Below are 22,690 nucleotides of genomic sequence, written 5' to 3' on the forward strand. Positions count from 1 at the left end.
CGCGACCAGGTTTTGTCCCGCGGCCCCGGCGGGCCCGCAGCCACGGCCGCGCGAGGGTGCCCACGACTAGGTCTTGGCGCCGCCGGCAGACCAGTGCCCAGGGCGCCTCTGGGGACGTTTCTGTGTCATTTCTTGACATAGTTACCGGAAGTTGGTAAGAGAAAGACGGGGAGGACCATTTGATTCCTCTGATGCTTATCTTCCTTAAGACTTAGCTTTTCCCCTGCGTATGGGACTGAACAGAACTTTCTAGAACTCTGATACAGCGCTGAAACACAGGCTGGGATTAGGACGGAAGAGGAGACGTGTCCACCCTCTTCAGCTTGTTTCATTCACTTCCCCTCTTCCATGGAACGGAGCTGCTTCATCAGAAAACTACAGACTGGTCAGTCACTGGAGTGGTAACGCGATAACTTAGGTTTCTCGTTTTTAAATAACGAGACCTAAAAACCAGAGTAAGATCCTCTCACAAATACCAGCAGCGCCGCCTGCCTCCCGCGCTTTGCTCTCTATACCGCATTGCTAATAGAAAACATTTGCCTGAAGCACAGACATTCTGAGCTCTCTGCTCAACAAACATGCTTAGGGAACCAAAAGCAAATGGAACAACGTTTTGGAAAAACCTCCTAGATTCTGCCTTTGTATGAACTAAAAAAAAATAGACTTATAGTTAAGGGGTTCTTTTCCTGACTTTAGGACTCAACTGAAAAATGCCCACCATGGAGCCCTCCAGAAAGGCCAATGTCTATTGACCCAATGCTGTTACTAATCTACACTCTTCTCACACCTTCTGAGACAAATAAGAAGTCAGATAATATATTAACTCATATGCAAACAGAGTTTGACAAATTCCTTGATCTATTCTAATTTGAGGGGTGATCCACAAATAAAGGGCAAGGAAGTGGTTTGTATGATTACACCTAAGAATAATTTTCCTTTATAGGCAGAATCATAAACAAGGTCAGCATCTTTGGAGAGTTTGCCTTTATAATTATTTGGAGTCGATTGACTTACAATTTCTCCCTCTTCCTGTCATCTTCCCTTATCTACAAGAAAAACTGTACTTAGAAAAATGCCTGACATATAGTGAGTGCTCAATAAATTTTTGTTAAATGAGTGAATGGATAAATGGTTATGTGAAGATACAAAACACCCAGGCTTACTATAACAATAGGTATTCAATAAAAGTATTTTCAGTTGTCATCTTGTGAGTTATTCTGTACTGAAATATAAAAACATTGGAAGGATCGGAATTCCCTGGAGATTCAGGGGTTAAGATTCCACTCTTCCACTGTAGGGGGCCCAGGTTCCATCACTGGGCAGGGAACTTAAGATCCCACAAACACTGAGGCACAGCTAAAAAAAAAAAAAGTCATAAGGTCATTTTATTGAGGAACTTGCCAGGTAGCTGTGGTCTTTTACTCCATTTTGTCAGTTTTCTAGGTTGAGTTTTACTTTCTTCTCCTTCACCACCAAGTTCTCATCTATCTCTTCTGCAGCCCGTTATAAGCCAGATGCAGTCTCTGCTTTGCGAGGACTAACGAGGCATGACGCTATTTTATAGGTAGGTGAATTTGATAGATGACAACCTTGTACATACAGTGAAACCTGGAGCAGAAGTCTCAGATGGGGGACACTATCTACTGTGGACTCAACTGTGTCCCTGCAAACTTCACATCTCTAAACCCTAAGCATCAGCGTGACAGTACTTAGAGATGGGGTCTTTGGGAGGTTTACATGAGGCTCATTTGGTTTACACGAGTCGAGAAGGTGGGGTCCTCAAGGCGGGATTAACGTCTCTGTAGGAAGGGCCCAGGGCCCCCCTCTGTCTCCTTCCCTCCCTTCCCTGTCTGGGGGCCACGTGAGGACAGCCATCTGCAAGCCTGAACGAGCTCTCACCAAGAACCAAACTGGTGTACACCTTGATCTGAGACTTCCCAGCTCTGAGGGCTGTGAGAAATAAATTCCCGTTGTTGAAGCCAGCAGTTTATATTTTGCTACAGCTGCCTGAGCAGACTAACACATCATCTTGAACATAGAGTATGGATGCAGGCAAGCTCCCTGTTTTCTCTGAAAAGGGATGTTTGGGGGATGGATGTGGAGCTGCCCTTCCACAAGAACAACAGCCGTTCACAAAATGACATGAAAAGAGATGAGCCTGGGAGCCCAGGAAGAGGCAGCCCGGGGGATTTTACTGGCAGTTTAAAAAAATTATATGTATTCCTACTGGAGTCAACAACTCCCTGCTGTAAAACATAAATTTGGGCTCTTGATGAATGGTGCAAGAAAGAAGCATATTTGATTTAGAGGGAAATATATAATCTGAAAAAGAGAAAGGATTCTTCTTATTCTTGGGACACTGCTCTAAATTTGTCACTGAAGAGAATTACAAGCACCTTATAGATAGCTACAAGACAACGAGGGAATGCCTTCATTAAAAACGCCTACGAATTAGCAGTTTCCCCCACCTACCAGGTGGACATAACCATCACTTGGTTATCAACTAGGGAATAAAAAAAAGAGCAAAAAGCTAGTTAACATGTGCTGAGGTCTTTCTAGTTATGAGACACTTGGCAAAGTATTTTACGGAAAGATTGCCTTTTTTAGGCTGCTCAGAAACCCTGCAGGAATTTTTATGGTTTGGGGCCTATTTTGACATTAACTCCCCCAGGAAGTCACTTAGATGGTAAGCGACAAAACTTGAATTCATACATTTGCCTTCTTCACTCTATCGTACTTTCTATGACTCATTCATAATTTTATCTGTCATACCTTTCATAGTGCCTTATACATAGTGAGTTTCAATAAATAAATACGTAAGCTGTGCGTAAAACATTTGCCATCAGCAATTGTGGACACAGCCAAAACTAAAATATGTAATACATTTTTGATGGTTGTCATACATTTTTGAATGTCACCTATGGAGATGCACTAACTGGATGCATTTTAGGTCTAGAAAATCAGCACTTTATCTGTTTGTTCCTGCTTTTCTTTTTAAGTCTGTGTAGTGTAACAACAGTATAACTTATAGACTTTTCCTCACAACTTATGCTTTCCTGGGAAATAAATGTAATATTTTAAGTAAGCTTTTCTATTCAAATAGAATATTTGATACTGACTAATTTATTGGGAGGAATAACAAACTTATAAGCCAATTTGTTAAATGATTATATGCTCACCCCTATGAAAAGCAGAAAAAAAATCACTGATAAGATAGATTCCTTCCTTCCTTCTTTTTCTTACTTTCTGATATACATATGATCTATAACTTTGCGTTTATAAAGAATTCATGCTCTCTATTTCACAAATGAAAACGAAGAAAGATAGCAAAAGCACAGCGAAAATGTACAAGCATTTAAAATTCATCAAATTATGAGAATTAGATTTCTTAAAAAATTCTTTACCCATGTTAATTTTAGGCAATGAAACTTTTAATCATATCTAAGCATCTTATGTATTTTATATTATATATATTCAATACTTTATATAATATATATTTTTAAGATTATGCTATTTGTTCAGTGCCCAAAGAAAAATGGAATATAAAAATTATTATTAGTATTTAGAAGCAGAGCAGCAAGTTGATTTCCAGCAGAGTCTATGAGACACCATTTATTTAACAATTCTCCAGGATAATTTGGAAAAATTTTCTTATCATTTTATGCATTATATATTTTTTCGGGATATTTTTTGGCAGTCTTGCAGAAGCCTTGTTTCAAGTCATTATACTTTCATTACAGTATACTTATCTAGTCAAATTCGGTCTTGAAAAGCACTTTAAAAAGTTCAGATAGCAATTCAGTTTAACACTGATTGATATTATATACTAGATTTTCCCCAGAGCTTTCCTTTCAGTTGAGTTATAAACCTCTTAGTGACGTTGACACTCTCCACTTCCCAACTTAAAAAAAAAAAATATGTGGAAAGAAAAAGAAAAGAAAAATACTACTATGCAGGCAATTAACAAATGCACAGATTTGTACTAAATAGTCAGGAGTACAGTTCAATCTTCATTCTGAAGTAAGTAATGACCGTACTTGAAATATTGATCACTTTGTTTAATATTGAAAGCTATGTTTTTAAATTCTTTATAGAGACTATAATTTCTTTCGGGAAGGTTTGTCAACGTTTAATTTGAACAAATGCTTGGTAAATTTTTGCCTGCTAAAATTGGTTACTCTAGCAGCAAATTGCATGACTGGTCCAAAAATGCTATTATACCTTTTCGAAAGTCTGTTTATAAGGGAGCACTTAATGCTTTTAAGAGTGTCAATTATTAGATAGTAAAAATAGCTATGATTACAAGTGGGCATACTTTCTTTCCTGTAAGAAATCATAAAAATAAATGCTCTAGATGAATAAAGAGAAGTTAACAGGTATCAATAAAAATTCAAGAGAATGCTTGATTTCTGCTGGTCATTTTATTATTTAGAGTTTTGCTCAATCCAGCATTTTCACAAGGACTCACCACTGTGACATTGAAAGCATACAGGAGGTCAAACGGCAGGGCAGCGATTAAATCGATGATGAACCAGGTGGTGACGTAGTGGATGCAGATTGATCTTGCTTCAAAGATGACTTGGCCAGACTTGCTGACATAGGTTGTTCGAAAATTTAAAATAATATCTGATTGAGAAAAAAAGAATAGAGAAAGTGAAGTTAGGAGAAAGAGAGGGAGGTGAAGGAAAGACAGGAAAGAAGAGAAGACGGAAGGAAGACAGCCAGTGGGCAGGAAGAAGGAAGGGAGGAAGACAGTTGTGTTAAGTTAGACAAACAGCCACCTCTTAGCTTACTTCAGATCGACAACATCCAAAATACTCTTTTTGACAGATCCAGTTCAACTCACAAAACAAGTATTGGAGAAGGGTGAAGAAAGTATTTTTTGAGCACTTCATGCATTCCAGACTTTGGGCCACATGTTAAAATTCAAAATAATTAAATAATAAAAAGAACAGTAGGCAACGAATACTAGATAAATTCTCACTACGAATAGACACTGTCCTAAGAACTTGGTATAGGTTCCCTTCCTCCCTAGAACACCTTCCAGTAGACGACCGTATTAAAGAGGCAGAAACCACGCCTCAGTAGGAAAAGTAACTCATCCGTGATCATCTTGGCAACAGCAGCAGAGACAATTTTGAACACAGGTATACTTGTAGTCTGTATTCTTTAAAATTTTTTTTCCAATAGTACACTATTTTGCATACAAAAGCTTTAGTAACCTCTGTATGGATATGAAATTCATCCCTTCCCTGAAGGTATTTGTATTCACAAAATATCAGAAATTTCTTGTTTGCATTTCTAGGTTAAATTCCCTATTCCATTTAAAGGGAAGAGGCAATCATTTTTCAATCTTTCCTTATATCATCCTTTTAATATATTGAAATTTTATTTTTATTTTATATTTGTATTTATTTTATACTTGTATTTGACTATTTATCAAACTTTTATAATATATGATACCCTTGTGAGTGTTGGTCAAAGGACAAGCCCATAACCATGTGGATCATCTAGAACTCAATCAGGCTGCCTGTGAATAAACTTCTCTGAGTCTGTCACATAGTTCCTGGATTAAATATTACTAAAGCATTGGGAAAGTTCAGTTTTTCCTTAATTTGCCTTATTTCTCAATTTAATTTTTACTTTACACTGGAGTATAGTTAATTTAAAATGTGTTAACTTCAGGCGTACAGCAAACTGAATCAGTCACACATATATACATATCCTTTCTTTTTCAGATTATTTCCCCATACAGGTTATTACAAAAAGTGAGTAGAGTTTCCTGTGCTATACAGTAAGTCCTTGTTGATTATCCATTTTTAAAAATTTAAATTTACTTATTTTTAAATGGAGGATAGTTGCTTTACAATACTGTGTTAGTTTCCGCCATGCATCATCATGAATCAGCCATGGGCAGACATACGTCCCCTCCCTTCTGAACCTCCCTTCCACCTCGCAGTCCTCCCATCCCACCCTTCTGGGTTGTCACAGAGCAGTGGGTTGAGCCCCCTGAGTCAGACAGCCAATTCCCACTGGCTATCTATTTTACATATGGTGATGTATGTGTCTCCATGTTCCTCTTTCCATTCATCCTTTCCTCCCCTTCCTGCAATGCGTCCACAAGTATGTCAGTATTAATAAGGTGGATGAACCTAGAGCCTATTATACAGCGTGAAGTAAGTCAGAGAAAAACAAATATTGCATATTCACACATGTGTACGGGATCTAGAAAGATGGTACTGATTAACCTATTTGCAGAGCAGCAGGGGAGATGCAGACATGGAGAACACTCACTGGTTACCTATTTCATATATGTCATGCGTGCTAAGTTGCTTCAGTCAAGTCCAACTCCTTGTGACCCTATGGACAGTGGCCCATCAGACTCCTCTGTCCTTGGGATTCTCCAGGCAAGAGTACTGGAGTGGGTTGCCATGCCCTCCTCCAGGGGATCTTCCTGACCCAGGGATCAAACCCACATCTCTTACATCACCTGCATGGCAGGTGGGTTATTTACCACTAGCGGCACCTGAGAAGCCCATCTTATATATGTATGACGTATGTATACGTCAGTCCCAAACTCCTGCTTTATCCCCCACCACTTTCCCCTCTGGTAACCCTAAGTTTTTGTTCTTCTTCAAGTCTGTGAGCCTGTTTGTTTTGTGAGTAAGTTCATTTGTATCAGATCTTAGATTCACATTTAGGTGATAACACATGATACTTGCATTCTCTGTCTGACTTAGCTCGCTCAGTATGACGCTCTCTAGGCCCATCCATGGTGCATTATTCCATTCCTTTCTATGACTGAGTAGTATCCCACTGTATCTATGGACCTCATCTTCTTTATCCATTCATCTGTCAATGGACACTGAGGTTGCTGGTTAAGTACAACTGACCTATGGGGAGTTTCAGGATTGGTGTGTCCCTGTAAATGCGATGAGGACTGAGCTCTTTATGAACTGGTGACTCCAACTGAAGTGCATTTCTCTGAGGGACTTTGTTCATGGGGAGTGTCATGATTTAGGAACAAAGATCAAAGGGTAGAATGTGGGAAGTAAACGCCCTAAAAAGAATACAAATTTAAGGAGTTAGGAATGACATAATTTCCAAATTTTTGAAATTACAATACTCTTTATAGCTAATTTAAGCCATTGAAAATAAGTGGAATAGTGTTGTATGAGGTTAAAAACTCGTTGCTATCATGATCCTAATGATAACAATAATGAAATTACAATAATGTGCACTTCATATTTGTATATCACTTTTACTTTTCACTTCTTGTCACATTTGAAGGCAGAATTCTGTTTCCCTCCCCCTCTCCCATCCATCCACCACCACCTCCCATCTCTTCCCTAAGTCAGGGTGGATCCTGTGAGCATGACCAGATATCAAGACATGATCACACTACCTTATAGGGCTAAGGGAGGTGATCTGTGAGGCCTAACCTAATGCAGTGAGCCCTTTAAAGCAGAGTTTTCTTCCTCTGGTGTTAAGGAATTAGAAAGCAGTGAGGCATGCTCTTCCTGGCCTGGAAGAAAGCGACTGTCACAGGGACTGACTGCAAGGCTGGAAATGGCGGGCAGCGTACAATGGCTGGAAGAGATCCCTTCTAGATATCCACCAAGGAACAGAGAGTTTCGTTCCACAGCCATGAAGAAATGGCATGCATTCAACAGCCACATGGGACTGGAAGAGAATCCTGAGATCCAGGAAAGAAGAAAAGGTGACACCTCGGTTTCAACCTAGTGAGGCCCTGAGCAGAGACTTCAGCTAAGCTAGAACTGGACCTATAGAAGCTATGAGATAATGGATGGGCATTGTGTTAAGATGGTATGTTTGTGGTAACTATGTAGCAATACAAACTAGTACAGAATTTACTAAGCCATCTGGTTTTCATTGTAACCTATGAGATGAGATAACATAGGAATTATGACAAAGCAGATTAGTATTACATTATTACAGGTAACACATATGTTCTTAACATGAGCCCAGTGCTGCTCCAGGACCTTCAGAACCATCACATCATTGACTTCTTATAACAATGCTAACTGGTAAGTGCTTTTGTTAACAACTTTCACAGATGAGAAAACTGAGGCTGAAAAGAAGTCAAGTGATCTCTCCAGGATCACACAGACAATGCAACTGAAGCACAAATTAAACCTCACAGCTGGTTACGGAAAGAGCAAGTCCCAGTCCAAGTCTCTTGAGTTATAATTGTGCGCTTTGGGTTTATGTCTTAACAGAGACCAGTCATATCTCAGCTCTGGAAGGAGGTTCTAGGTGACTCAAAAAGAAAAATATCAATTGTTCTAGACTCGTGAATGATCTAACTTATGAAGAAGTCGTATTTTTGTCAAGGAATAAAACTATTAAAAATACTTCCCCTGTGAACACTGAGAATTACGTTAGAGAATGAACGGATGAAGCTAGTTGATGAGCCGCTCACGAAGGATAAGTACAGTCCCAAGGCGGTTTTCACAGGAGTGAAAATGCCTTCACAGGAAGTACCGATGCCCCGAGACACGCCACTGGGAAGGGCTGGGACCTCAGGGGAAGGCGTGAACTGCTGGAGCAGCAGGTGAACTCCTCATTCTTTCTTTCTAACTTTCTAAACTCCTGGATTTGTGCGTTAGCAGAGCAATTTACCAGTGTAGAACACCAGCTGTTGAAATAAAGCAGAGATTTCAGCTTCACGGTTTTTATAAGGAAGCTCAGGCTAGGCATTTAGATTGCCATCTTATGAGGGAGAAATCCAGTGAGTTGTTTACCAAGCCCTTCAGTGAGGTTCAGTTTCCAGAACACAGGCTAAGCTGAGTCAATAACTTCATTATCAAACTGAAGGGAAAAGATGTCTTGTGTATTTACTAATGGAGCACCAGGTCCTATCACAAATTTTACAGAAAGCCCCTGCCACCATCCACATACCTGAAGCACTCTCCTAAAGGGAGGAATGAAGAAATGACCGAGTGGCCTTTGGTTGATTGATACAGCAAACGTTTTTAAAGCTGTATGGTTAATTACGTGGTTGACTAAAGAATAAAATAGAAGTGCAGACCTCTAAATAGAAAAGGTATTTTCTTGGATGAGTCATTACAGAATATGCATTTAGGAATCTTTTTAAAAGATAATCCGCTACTCGGTTCAATTTAGTTGGATGAAAAGAAGATACTCTTATTTTAAGTTTAAAAAGAAATAATGATAAGACTTTTACATAAAAAGAGTGTTAATAGCAAAAGGATGCAAATATGTATTTGAAGTACTTGAATACTACTAGGCTTATTTTCAGGGAAAAACCTAGATATATATTACATTTTTTCTAGGACTATGGTGTTATACAAAGATCGCAGGTTTCTTGAGTGAGTGATGAGTATTATTTTTATTTATTCTTTATTTTTAAATGCTTTTTAAAAATTTTATTGATGCATAGTTGATTCACAATGTATTATTTTTATTTTTTAAAAATTTATTTTATATTAGAGTATAGTTGATTTACCCTGTTGTGTTAGTTTCAGGTGTATAGAAAAGTGAGTTGATTATACATATACATGTATTTATTCTTTTTAAAAATTATTTTCCCATTTAGGTTATTGCAGAATTATTTCTAGATAGCTGATGATTTTTTAAACCTACTTTTGTCATACACATAAGAATAGACATAGTTCTGTTGTACTGTGATCTGCAAGACATATTTTCATGTTTATTAGTTTGTGTGGTTCCCATGCCAACCTTCTCAGGTGGACTATCACTGACATTTTACCAATGACTTGGGAGACTTAAGGAAATTGTTTAAAGTCATGAGGATAGTAAGCAAGAGAGAAACAGGACATCACTTGACAGGCAATTCTATTTTCTTTCCATTATCTTAAAGATTCACTGCACTTTCAAATGCTGGGGCTGAAGCTCCAATACTTGGCCAGTTGATGTGAAGAGCCAACTCATCAGAAAGGACCCTGATGCTGGGAAAGACTGAAGGCAGGAGGCGAAGGGGATGACAGAGGACAAGATGGTTGGATGGCATCACTGACTCGACGGACATGAGTTTGAACAAGCTCCAGAAGATGGTGCAGGACAGGGAGGCCTGGTATACTGCAGTCAGGGCAGTCACAAAGAGTCAGACACGACTGAGGGACTGAGCAGCAACAGCAGTTTCAAACAAACTTTAGAGACAATAACAACCGTTCAGTGCAGGGGAGCGTGTTTCCAACTGTAGCCTTAGATTCAAGTCAGTGCTGGCAGCACCCCGGTGGAAGGATACTGAACCAGGTCCCAGAATTGAATGCAGGGGAATGGACTGTCTTTGATTCTAGAAACACAGGGAGGAAGCACTTGTCCAGGGAGAATGGAGAAAACACTGTATTCTCCCCACTGATGAGGCTGTGGCGGCAATGTGAACATTCCCTTGAATGGATGCGAGAGATGGGGAGTGAGGCAGAAACAAGCCTTCCAGATCTGGTGTCCCTGGTGTAAGAACCAAGGACCACAGGTGCAGAGTGGAGACGGACCAGCTGCGCTGTCGCCTGAGGCGTCTCACCTCCCACAAAGCTTCACATCTTCAGTGAATTAAATCAGGGACTCATTCAAATGCTGCTGTGAGAACGTGGTCTCCTCCAGACAACCCACAACCTACCTAAATGGCAGTAAGGGTTTCACTCCGAGACATCTAAGAAAGCCTATGTATAAGGTTTTTCATTATATTGAAATAAAATTTTTGTTGAAAACTTTCAACTGTATGTTGAAAAATATGTGAAAATTCATTAATATCCAAGTCTTTATATTTAATTTTTCTTGCTAATTTCACTTATTAACAACATGCACAATTGTCCATAGGTACACATAATATGCACAATATGAATCAAGAAAATTATTCCCAAAATTGAAACAAATTGACTCATGCAGATTTAGCACCTAGAAGTGTTAATGCCACTTGTATGTGTATATGTATAATCTCTTGGGACCCACATGCTGGTATCATGAAAAGTAAATAAGTAAATAGGCAGTTACCATACATGCATGTGGTTTACAGAATTTCAAAAAAAATTGATCATAATCCACCCCATCAAAATGAGACAGAATATAATTAAATTCTCTGAGGATTTGGATGGCCCTGAATTATTTTGCAGGATAACCAGTTTACCTTGCAGTATTCAGGTTTTACATAAGTCTGATTGAAAATAAAGACAAATACTAGAGAGATAACTGTCCTCATATTGTTAACACTCCAAAAACAAGTGTTTCATCTCTCTCTCACTAAATGGTTGTGTTTGAGAACTAAAAGGCAAGAAGATTAAACCTAGCTTTTCCAGTTTGATTTCCTCCAGAACTATGTAATTAGAAAGTACCCAAAAAAAGGTTAAGTTTGATATGGCACAAATTAGTAGATTTCTTTTCTTTATTAGCATGCATGCCAGATGGGAAATAATTAAAAAATAATATCGGCTTACTCGTTAAAAAGTGAATTAAAATATAATGGTGTTCGTGAGGGCATATGCATCAAATACAAATAATTAATATCTTCATTTAGCCATTTCTTTACAAATTAATCAATGTAGTACAGCGTGGGTGGGGAGAGATTAAACTAAACCAGCTGCCGGCTAATATTCTAAAGATACCCTGTCTTTTTTCATTGCTTGTGAGACACTCCTTTGAACACGGCAGGATGCCACAGCAAATTTGGGCTAGAAGGTGTGGGAAAATGAATAACTGCAAGCCGATTAGTGAAGAGGCTTGGGGGACTTGTAATTCTAGAAACAGCTGTAACTGATCACCAGGATTAGTGGATGAGATTCTCATACAATTGGACCCTTGCTCATCTTGTTAGCCTTTGTCCCTCTTGCTTACCTTAAACAAAAGGAAAGGGTAGTAGATGCAGTGAGAAGCAACATTTAAGAACAGTTACCTGCAGAAGGTAGGGCTGAAAGAAGGCGACCAGGTGGGTCAGGAGTGGTTGATGCTGTCCTTGGCTTCTGTTTTGTACCAGGGTCATGGTGGACATTTACATCATTTTTGACCCTCACCATCCATATCAGATGGACTCACCCAGAAGGGAAGACCTTCTAACCTAATCTCTGTTTGAATGGAATAACCCTATCCACAACATGCTTCGTAAAGATGCAATCAACCAGGCACTTATGCTTCCAGCAATGTTGAGCCTTCTGCCTTTTGAGAGAGCTGTCTTAGCTTGATGCATCCTTCACGAGGCACAGAATATGTTGTCCTCTCTTCTTATAAATATTCAACGTCAGTCATCAGGTTCTTTCTGTGCCCTAGGCTGCTCTTTTTCTTTCAATTGTCTCTCTCTTTTTAAAATTTATTAAATTTTTTAATTCAAGGATAACTGCTTTACAGAATTTTGCTGTTTCCTGTCAAATCTCAACATGAATCAGCCACAGATATACATACATCCCCTCCCTTATGAACCTCCTTCCCATCTCCCTCCCCACCCCACACCTCTAGGTGGATACAGAGCCCCTGTTTGAGTTTCCTGAGACCTACAGCAAATTCCCGTTGGCTGTCTATTTCACATGTGGTAATGTAAGCTTCCATGTTACTCCATACATCTCACCCTCTCCTCCCCTCTCCCCATGTCCATAAGTCTATTCTCCATGTCTGTTTCTCCATTGCTGCCCTATAAATAAATGCTTCAGTACCATTTTTCTAGATTCCATATATATGTGTTAGAATATGATATTTATCTTTCTCTTTCTGACTTACTTCACTCTGTATAATAGGTTCTAGGTTCATCCACTTCATTAGGACTGACTCAAATTTGTCCCTTTTTATGGCTGAGTATTATTCCATTGTGTATATACACACCACAGCTTCTTTATCCATTCACCTGTTGATGGACATCTAGTTTGCTTCCGTGTTCTAGCTACTGTAAATAGTGCTGCAATGACCAATGGGGTACATGTGTCTTTTTCAGTTTTGATTCACTTGTCAATTGTCTCTTATTGATACAATTTCCTCTTCCCAGTCCTATATTTTTCTCTAGTTTTTTGGTTTTCACAGCAAAGTCTCATGAAAACCCAGTTAGGGCTGTTGCCTTCCCTCCTTTCTTTCTTTCTCTTTCCTTTTTCCAGACTGAATTTTTATTCACTTTACGTAGTGAGCTGCCCCTTTGATTTTTATTTTAAAAAGAAATTTCAAAGTCTTTAACACAATGAAGAAAAGAAAAACAAACACTCATGTAGCTGACTACTGTTGTTTTTGAAGTAAAGTCTTGAAAGTGTAGCAGAATATGCCATCCTCAAATATGCCACTTTGGCATAAGAATTATTTTGAGCTGAAGGCAATTGAGAAGAAGCAGAAGCCAAAAAGCTCCCTGCCCTCCTATTTGCTTAAAAGTAGGACATACATTTTCAATAGTATTCCTGCTCCCTTCTCAATCAGGAAAGACAGAAGTTGATCCCCAGATGTAGCCTGTCCCGGGGGGAAGGCAGCAGCAAACACTCCCGCCAGCAGTGTTTGCAGAGTTCTCATTACTTCACAGTCTCATCGACACTTCATGCCTTCACATTTAAAAGATCTTGTCTATTGTGTGGTAATGCATTTACAATTTTTTCTTTTAGTAATACAGCCTTAGTAAATTGTTGGGGGATCTTTAAAAAACAAACAAAAAAAAACCTCTTACATTACTATTGGCTGGGGCAAACTTTTGCCTACTTAAACCCCCAAATGTTGGGGGTTTTGTACAGATTGCTCCCAATTAACTGTTTCTATTCTTTACTGGGGGCTTCTGGGGTGGCTCAGTGGTAAAGAATCTGCCTGCCAATGCAAGAGAGGCAGGTTTGATCCCTGAGTCAGAAAGATCCCCTTGAGAAAGAAATGGCAACCCACTCCAGTATTCCTCCCTGGGAAATCCCATGGACAGAAGACCCTGACTGGCTACAGCCCATGGGGTCACAAAGAGTTGGACATGACTTAGAGACTAAGTCATGTTCTCTGCAGACCTCTATGAAAACTGCCACTTATTATCTATAACTAATTATTGTATTATACTGAATTTGTACATTGCTTTCATCTTATTGTATAAGGTTACTATCTCAAAACACTTTCACATAATATGCACATTAGTATGTGTAAAAACTACCAATTTTGGCTCCCTGTAAGATATTCATTTTTTCATATGCCATGTAACTCTAAATTAGATATTGAACTTTGGAATTACTAATCATTTTTAGTAAAAAATAGCTTAATGATTTCAACATAAACCTGCTGAAAAACCATGATTCACACATACACTGCTTAATTATAGAAAGTCTTTCAGTATACTTATCCTGTTTATAGTTACAGCTTTCAAATGGCAAAATTTCCAAATTTAACTCCAATAGAAAACATAAGGACTATAACATCTATAATATCCAGTCATGAAATTAAAAAAAATAGTTAAAACATACTAATTTCATAAGATGTAAATATTGGTTATCCAAGTAACAAAACTTAGAGTTAATGAAGACTAATATAGATAACAAAAAAAGTGTTAATACAATTAATGCTTGCCCCAGTGTGAAATTCAACATGTATCGCCTCATTGGAGAGAGAAATTTTGGATTAAATAGTAAGAGTTTCCAGTTATGCAACATTTTACATTTTACTGAGGACTTTCAGGTTCATTTTCATATCTGAGGAAAAGAATACCCTTAGTATTCGTGATAGTCTTTAGTGGTATTCACTGAATCTTTCTGGCTCCCCACCTCCTGGAATGATTACAGTTCCCACCACCTGAAGGGATTAAGCATGTCTCTATGACGCACTATGGCTAAAACTGTGAGGGCAGGAATAGCCTGAAACACATCCAGGCAATATTTTGAGAGCCAGTAGGCAATTCCTCACATTTTCTTCTCCCTGCCCTGACGATTGTGTGATAAGATGGAGCCTCTGTAAGCCTGGGATTCAGAGCGACCGCAGGGCTCACAAATCTTTGTGCCACATCCCACTGAGAGTTTGATGTTGCTTGTTACCACAGCAAACCCTGGCCCATCCCGACAGATGTTCCTAAAAGGCTATATATAGAGAAGAGTGGCTCACAGTAAGAATTTGGAATCAAGGTCCCAAGTTGTAGATCACTGTGCAGGTATTAGTTGTGTTTGTGGCTATTACTGCTTGTAGTGATACTGCCATTCTATAAGTTTCAAAATCAAGTAATAAGGACCATGAGTGACTTATCTAAGGTTGCCTAACATATTCATACTGTTATTTTTATTGTTACTTTATAGATCTGATACACATAATACAATGGCATTAAAATGACAAAAAAATAATAACAAAATAACAATAGGCCACAGGTAATTTATTAAATTCTTGCTATGTAATAAGGCTGAAGCGCTATACATGCATTAACTATTTTGATCCTCAGATGGTCACTATGAAGTGGATTGTATGTTTAGTGATAGGCTGTTCATTGTTGTTATTCAGTTGTTAAGTTGTGTCTGACTCTTTGAGACCCCATGACCTGCAGCCCACCGGGCTTCCCTATCCTTCACTGTCTCCTGGCTTCTCTGTCTATGGGGTTCTCCAGGCAAGAATACTAGAGTTGGGTTGCCATGCCCTTCTCCAGGGGGTCTTCCTGACCCAGGGATGGAACCCGCATCTCTTTTGTCTTCTGCATTGGCAGGCGGGGTCTTTACCACCAGCGCCACCTGGGAAGTCCAGTGACAGGTTACAGACTAGGGATTAACTTGCCCAAGGTCACTCATCACTGCCATTCTATTAGACGCAGACATTACTTTGCCAATAAAGCTCCGTCTGGTCAAGGCTGTGGTTTTTCTAGTGGCCAGGTATGGATGAGAGAGTTGGACTATAAAGAAGGCTGAGCACCGAAGAACTGATGCTTTTGAACTGTGGCATTGGAGAAGACTCTTCAGAGTCTCTTGGAATGCAAGGAGATCCAACCCATCCATCTTAAGGGAGATCAGTCCTGGGTGTTCATTGGAGGGACTGATGTTGAAGCTGAAGCTCCAATACTTTGGCCACCTGATGCGAAGAGCTGACTCATTGGAAAAGACCCTGATGCTGGGAAAGATTGAAGGCAGGAGAAGAAGGGGAAGACAGAGGATGAAATGGTTGGGTGGCATCACTGACTCGATGGACATGGGTTTGGGTGGACTCCAGGAGTTGGTGATGGACAGGGAGGCCTGGTGTGCTGCGGTTCATGGGGTCACAAAGAGTCTGACACGACTGAGTGACTGAACTGAACTGAACTGAAGGTTACTCGACCAGAAAGTGATAGAACTGGAATTTATGCTTAGAGTCCATCTGTATGCTACCCTCAAAACACTTTTTATGAGAATCCTTCCTCTCTTTCCAGTCTAGGGAGGGGAGTCTTTTGGTGATATTCAAAAACAAATTTTTGAAATTTATGTAATTTTTAGAGATATAAAAAGATATAGCATTTTGACTAGGTTGCCATATGTAAAATTGTTCAACATATTTTAAAAGTGTCTTATTTTGAGAATTACATATATACTGGAAAGTACACTGGTCTTAAATGGATGACTTTATGAATTTCCCTAAAGTCGACCATCCTTGTCATCATTGTGGATAGAGATATAACTAGGACCAGAAACCCAGAAGCATTCATGATCCCATCCAGTCATTAAGCACCCAAAGTCACTATTGTCCCAATTATCATAGATTAGTTTTGCTTAATTAGTTGGGAACTCTGCATAATAGGAATCAGGTGGAATGTACTCTTGTGTATAAACTCTTTCACGAGACATTGCTTATGTGATTTTCATCAATTTGGTACCACGGTACCCTGTTCACGTCTTCTTTGCTAAATAGACTGTCATTGCGTAACTGTACAGAAATTTGTTTCTTAGTTTTGCTGGTGCTGAAAATTCGATTTGGGTTGTTTCTAATTTGGACTCTTACAGTTAATGCTCTTATAAACACATAACTAATATGTATGTATGTAATGTATCTATATATGTACACACAGTATTTATATCTTTCCTTGCACAGCAATAGGTGTGTCTGTTGATTCTATGAATCAAATTGCTGAATCATAAAGTAATCAAATAGTTTAGTTTATGCTGGCAAAGAGTTTAACAAAGAGACTGTACTAACTTACATTTCTACAAACGGTGTATGAAATTTTATGTTGCTCCACATCTTCTTGCAACCTTGGTAATTTGTCTTTCATTTAATGCATTCTAGTGGTGATGAAATTATCTTCATTTTCCTAATGATATTGAGCACAATTTATTACACATCTGGGTATTCTCCTTCATGAAATGTCAGTATAGGAATTTTGTATTTTGAAGTTTGCTTCATTCTTTCTACTGATTTGTAGGAACTGTTATCATATATTCTGATTATGCATTGTGTCTAAGCAATTTATGCCTATGTCAAGGTAATTAAGATATTCTACAATGATGTCTTCTAGAAGTTTTATTTTTTAACTTGCACATTTCATCAATGATCCATTTGCAACTGACTTTGTGTATGGTGTGATGCAGGAATCAAGATTTACATTTTCCCAGTAGATAACCAACTGACCCAACGCCATTTTAGAAAACATTATTATTTCTCCAAAGCATTTCAGTGACATTTTGGTCATAAATCAGGAGATCATATATACGTAAATTTGTTTCTGGCCTCTCTATTTTGTTCCAATGAACCACCTATCTGTTAGAATCAGCAGAGTCAGAAATAGATATGTTCAAGCTATATTTTAGGACTCTCAATAGCATTCAAAATATGAGTAATATTTTTGACTTTTAAAGCATAAGTTGATTAGTCACTAACTAATCTGAAGTTACATTTGGAAAAACTAGATGGTTTTTTATTTGAAATATTTGAATTTAAGATCGTGAATTTGAAGTACTTGAAATAATGGAACCATGAATGATGATGAGAAATATAGACCCTCACTTAAGCACATTATGATTTCATAGTTATTTTTATGAATGCCATTAATAGAAGTTACATTTGCGCTATGCTAGAATTGCTTTTCCACTCGTGGTTTCCATAATTCAGCTTATTTTTAGTCACTGTGAAGAGTAAAATCACACACACAAAAATCAATATTCTCAAGCCACACCCATCTGATTTCAGTAATGTATGAGTAGGCCCAGGAAAAAAATGTCAAAGCTGGGTAACAGAGTAATTCTGTGCTCTGGTTGTGTTATATTCCAGGTCGCTGGAATTAAAGGGAAAGTTGGAAAGCAAAATGGTGTCTGTTTTACTAAATCTCCCTCAGGGCTGTTTGAGAATCTAGCCCAATTGAAAGCCGCTCCTTTCCCCTTTCCCGTTTGTCCTTTTCTCTTTCCCTCTAACTTTAAAAGGACCTAGTTTTAGGAATGAGATCACCAGGCAACTTAACCTAGCTCCTGACTTAACGCCTTTCTGAGTGTACCCCGTGCCTTGCCTAGCCTGCTGATTCTTTTCCTAGATAAAAAGAAGAGTGAAGAATGAAGTAGTTACAGAATAGTTAGCTCTCTACCCCCAACAGCCCCCTTAGCGATCCTGCAGGCAGATCATGAAGGCAAGACAACATCTGAAGGGAGAGACGTCCACTCGACATGCAATGGAGAAGGATGCGGAGCCCAACTTCCTGCCTCCACGATTCACTGAGATCCACCCCCCTTTTCCATTTAAGACCTGTCTTGGCGGAGCAGAATTTTCAGAGTTGGTCTCAAGACATGAGTCCACCTTCTCCTCAGATGGCTGACTATTCTTTTTTTAAAAACTAATTATATTTATTTGGCTATTTTTGGCTGCACAGGGTCTTTGTTGCTGCGCAAGGCTCTCTCTAGTTGCAGCGACCGGGGTCTATTATCTAGGTGCAGTGCAGAGGCTTCCTATTGCAGCGCAGAGGCACTAGGGCACATGGGCCTCAGCAGTTGCAGGCACAGGCTCAGGAGTTCTGGCACACGGGCTTAGATGCTCCAAGGCGAGTGGGGTCTTCCTGAACGAGGGACCGAACTGGTGTTCCCTGCCTTGCAAGACGGACTCAACCACTGGACCACTACGGTCATCCGTGGCTATTCTGATTAAAGCATGTTTGCTTTCTACTGACACTTGCCTCTCTAATTATTGGCTTTTAACGTAATAAATCAAGTCACTATCACCAGGCCTTTCCGTTCAATTCAGTTCAGTCGCTCAGTCATGTCCGACTCTTTGTGACCCCCATGGACTGCAGCCCTACAGGCCTCCATGTCCATCACCAACTCCTGGAGCTTGCTCAAACTCATGTCCATTGAATCAATGATGCCATCCAACCATCTCATCCTCTGTCGTACCCTTCTCCTCCTGCCTTCAAATCTTTCCCAGCATCAGGGTCTTTTCTAATGAGTCAGTTTTTCTAATCGGGTCACCAGGCCTTTTAGGAGCCAAGAATTCATCATGGCAGCTGGATCACCAAAGGGAAGACAGGAAATCACAAAGCAAGCAGAACTAAAACTCTAAATATTAATCACACTGGTGCTCAACTAGAGGGAGCTTTGCTGGAGTGCAGCAGGAGGACTTCCAGTGGCAGTTCATTCCATGATGCACATGGCTTACAGTCTGAGTCAGGATAGAAGATGTTCCCCAGGGGCTTCACTATGATTTGGAAATACACAGTGTCAAAGGGTCCACCCATTAGAGCTGGAGCCTTAAAAGAAATGAATTCCCCAGTTATTTTATTTGTTTGTATTTCACACTGAAAGCTTTTTTTATGTTCTTACAAAGTTTACCCTTTAAACTTATTATATGGTATATCTGGAGGGAAGGGAAGAAATTGCTCCTATATCTGTTTATATAATGAAAACATCGTCTGTAAAGTTTCTCAGTGATATTCCACAGAGAATAAAACAACTCTCAAAACTCATGAACTCTAGGTTTTTCTACTTACTATATTTTCTACCTAAATTACTTATTTCTACTTGTTTTCTACTTATAGGGCAGTGTTTGTTGGTGCAAAAATGAATACAATTTTACAAAACACATCTATTTTTTAAAAATAATCTGTTCATATACTCAGGAAAGGTCTTGTCCTCAAATTATTCTTTTATTACACTGAGATAGGTTTATTGCTATTTTTCTAGAAATATCAACAAAACCATGTCTTTATTGGGGCTAGAGTAAGAAGGTGCTACAAAATTCAGGTTACTCAGGACTGAACACTGCCACAAACTGTAAAAAAAATATTGTTTTTTTGAGGCATCAAACAACTGAGTAATGCAAATGCAGTATCTGGCTGTCAATAGTATGTTACTAGGTTTTGAGTGGTTTTGATGATTTCCATCACTCAAGCTAATGCTTTGTACTTAGTTAGCATTTGAATGTCCATCAGTACTCATGCTATTCTGAACATAAATTTAAATGGAAGCAGGACTGCATCTTTTGCTATTAGGGAGATTCAAACAGAACTGACCTTCAGCTTGGTACCGGATTGGTATTGGTCATGCATTCTGTATATTTCAGTTGTTATCAGCCTGTTCATGCTTTTGGCAAGTTCAGATTTTCAATCTGTCATGAAAATACATCTCTTGATGATAAGAATTCATTTGTAATAACCTAATAAAAGATGTCCAAGATAGGGATTGACCTGATCAAATGTCACCCTCCATAAATGTTCAAAATTCTTCCTCCTACTTTTCTTTTATGTGGCACTTTAAATGAGCAATTATTATCTAATGAGCATTACCTTTGCTTATCAACAGACCTCACCACTTGGGAAGAACTGGCCTGGTGTCTTGTAATACACAAGATTTGAAATGCATTTAAAACATGTGACAGCAAAGTTTTTTATAAATGACTGGAGAAATAGCATATTTATTAATTTTTCAGGTAGAAAATTTGTATATCATGTTGATATTAGGATCTGAATTCAGTGAGTAAAGATCACTCACAGAGAGTCAGAATTATACCCAGAGGAACAAGACACCCTTAAAGTATGTTATTCCCTCTAGTATTTAAAATAGTACCTTGCTTTTTTTCTGTCTCTTTCCCTCAACCTAAAAGCCCTGTAAAGCAACTCGAGGATATAATGTAAATTACATTGGTTCACCTAAATTCATATTCCCCTTTCCACAGTAATATTAATAGAACCATAGATGGATTACATTCCCAGCCTCCTTTGCAACTAGTGTGGTCACAGAGCTAACCTGTTGCAAACAGGAGTGTTATGTGTCGCTATTAACGCTTTGTCCATAAAATTGTGCATGTTAACTTGTTCATGCTCTTTGCATTTCTGTTCTTCTGGCTGGAATAAGGAATGAAGTGACCCTAGAAGCCATCTACTAAGGATGGTAGAGACACTGTTAGTCTTAGCCCTTAAATGACTACGTGAGTGAACCACTAGTCCCAACTCCTGTCTTCAATATTCTCAGCAGAACGTTAGGTGAGAGAGAATAAATTCCTACAGCTCACAAGCCACTGCAGTAGTGTTGCAGCTCTCGCCATAATATCCTGTTAAATTTAACTAATGCACAAAGCAAAGCCCACAATTCTCTCCTTCCATTAACTTAGCAATTTAACATTTCCCAGCCTCAAGAAGCAGTGCCCTGGTGGCTGTTCTTAGCAATCAAATCAAAATGTGACTTTTATAATTATAGGCAAAGACTCACCCAGTTCTCCAGTCTCTCCTAAGGATGGCAGTACTCCTAAGCAGCAGTATTTCTTTCTCAATGTCTAATCAAAAACTGGTCAGCATCATTTCCACCAAACCCTTCCCTGCAGCTGTGCCTGAGCATTCAACCTCCTGGGGGGCCTTGCTAAGTCCAGGGCATTAATATGATCCATTGAGGTCACCCTTGTGTCCACTTACCAGGTTCAGCAAATTAAATGGGGGACAGCCAGTTAACTTTGAATTTCAGATAAAAAATAAATACTTCTTCAGCATAAATGTGCCCCATACACATTAAAGTTCTTTTACTACAACAACCATCTCAGACAATTAAGCTCTCAGGAGACATCCAGAGAGTCTAGAAAGGGATCTAGTCAGAAAAAGACCAACCAGCACCATTTGACAAACAAGAGGCTACAGGTGATTGGAAAACTCTTCTAAGGGCTTGTTACAAACATAAAGTAAAGCAACAAACATAAAAATGCTTTTCTTAAACCTACTGTTCAAAATGTTTACTTCTCATCCCCCTTCATATTTCCTTTCCTTTTAAAGTGACTTACCCTTGTTGAGCTTCCATTTCCTTAACTATAAACTGGAATAAATATTATTGTCAAATTTCATTCTTTATTATACTATAGTATATGCAGTCTTCCCAGGTGGCTAGCGGTAAAGAACCCGCCTGCCAACGCAGGAGACTTAAGAGACGGATTCGATCCCTGGGTCAGGAAGATCCCCTGGAGGAGGATGTGGCCGTCCACTCCAGTATTCTTGCCTGGAGAATCCCAGGGACAGGGAACTTGATGGGCCATGGTCCATAGAGTCATAAAGAGTTGGAAATGAATGAAGTGACTTAACATGCAAGCATGCACACACATAGAGTCAACCTTAAAATATTGTGAGACAAGACAAATAGGAGGTAGCTTTTTGCAACTTTCTTCTTCTTAAAGGGTGTATCTAAGTTTTAAATGAGCTAATGCCACTAAATATGGTTTAAATAGTCTAAATTTTCTATAGTAACGAAGTACCAATCATTTTAAAAACTAGATTTAACATCTTTCATTTGTCTTTGTGAGACCATCTGTTTTATCCAGGCCAATATCTAGTTCAACACAAGTAGATCATAGTTTTTCCTTACTTTAT

At 38.9% G+C, this 22,690-nt stretch overlaps 1 protein-coding gene across 1 annotated transcript in view; it reads right to left on the minus strand.

The window, feature by feature from the left end:
• KCNH8 (potassium voltage-gated channel subfamily H member 8) overlaps window positions 1-22,690 on the minus strand; it is a 446,029-nt gene that overhangs the window by 148,807 nt on the left and 274,532 nt on the right. The window contains exon 6 of the mRNA XM_043875194.1: window positions 4,469-4,626. Within this exon, the coding sequence (XP_043731129.1) occupies window positions 4,469-4,626 (158 nt within the window). The remainder of the gene's footprint in view (window positions 1-4,468; window positions 4,627-22,690) is intronic.

The sequence above is a fragment of the Cervus elaphus genome, chromosome 19, assembly GCF_910594005.1.
Source record: "Cervus elaphus chromosome 19, mCerEla1.1, whole genome shotgun sequence".
Classification (NCBI taxonomy): Eukaryota; Metazoa; Chordata; class Mammalia; order Artiodactyla; family Cervidae; genus Cervus; species Cervus elaphus.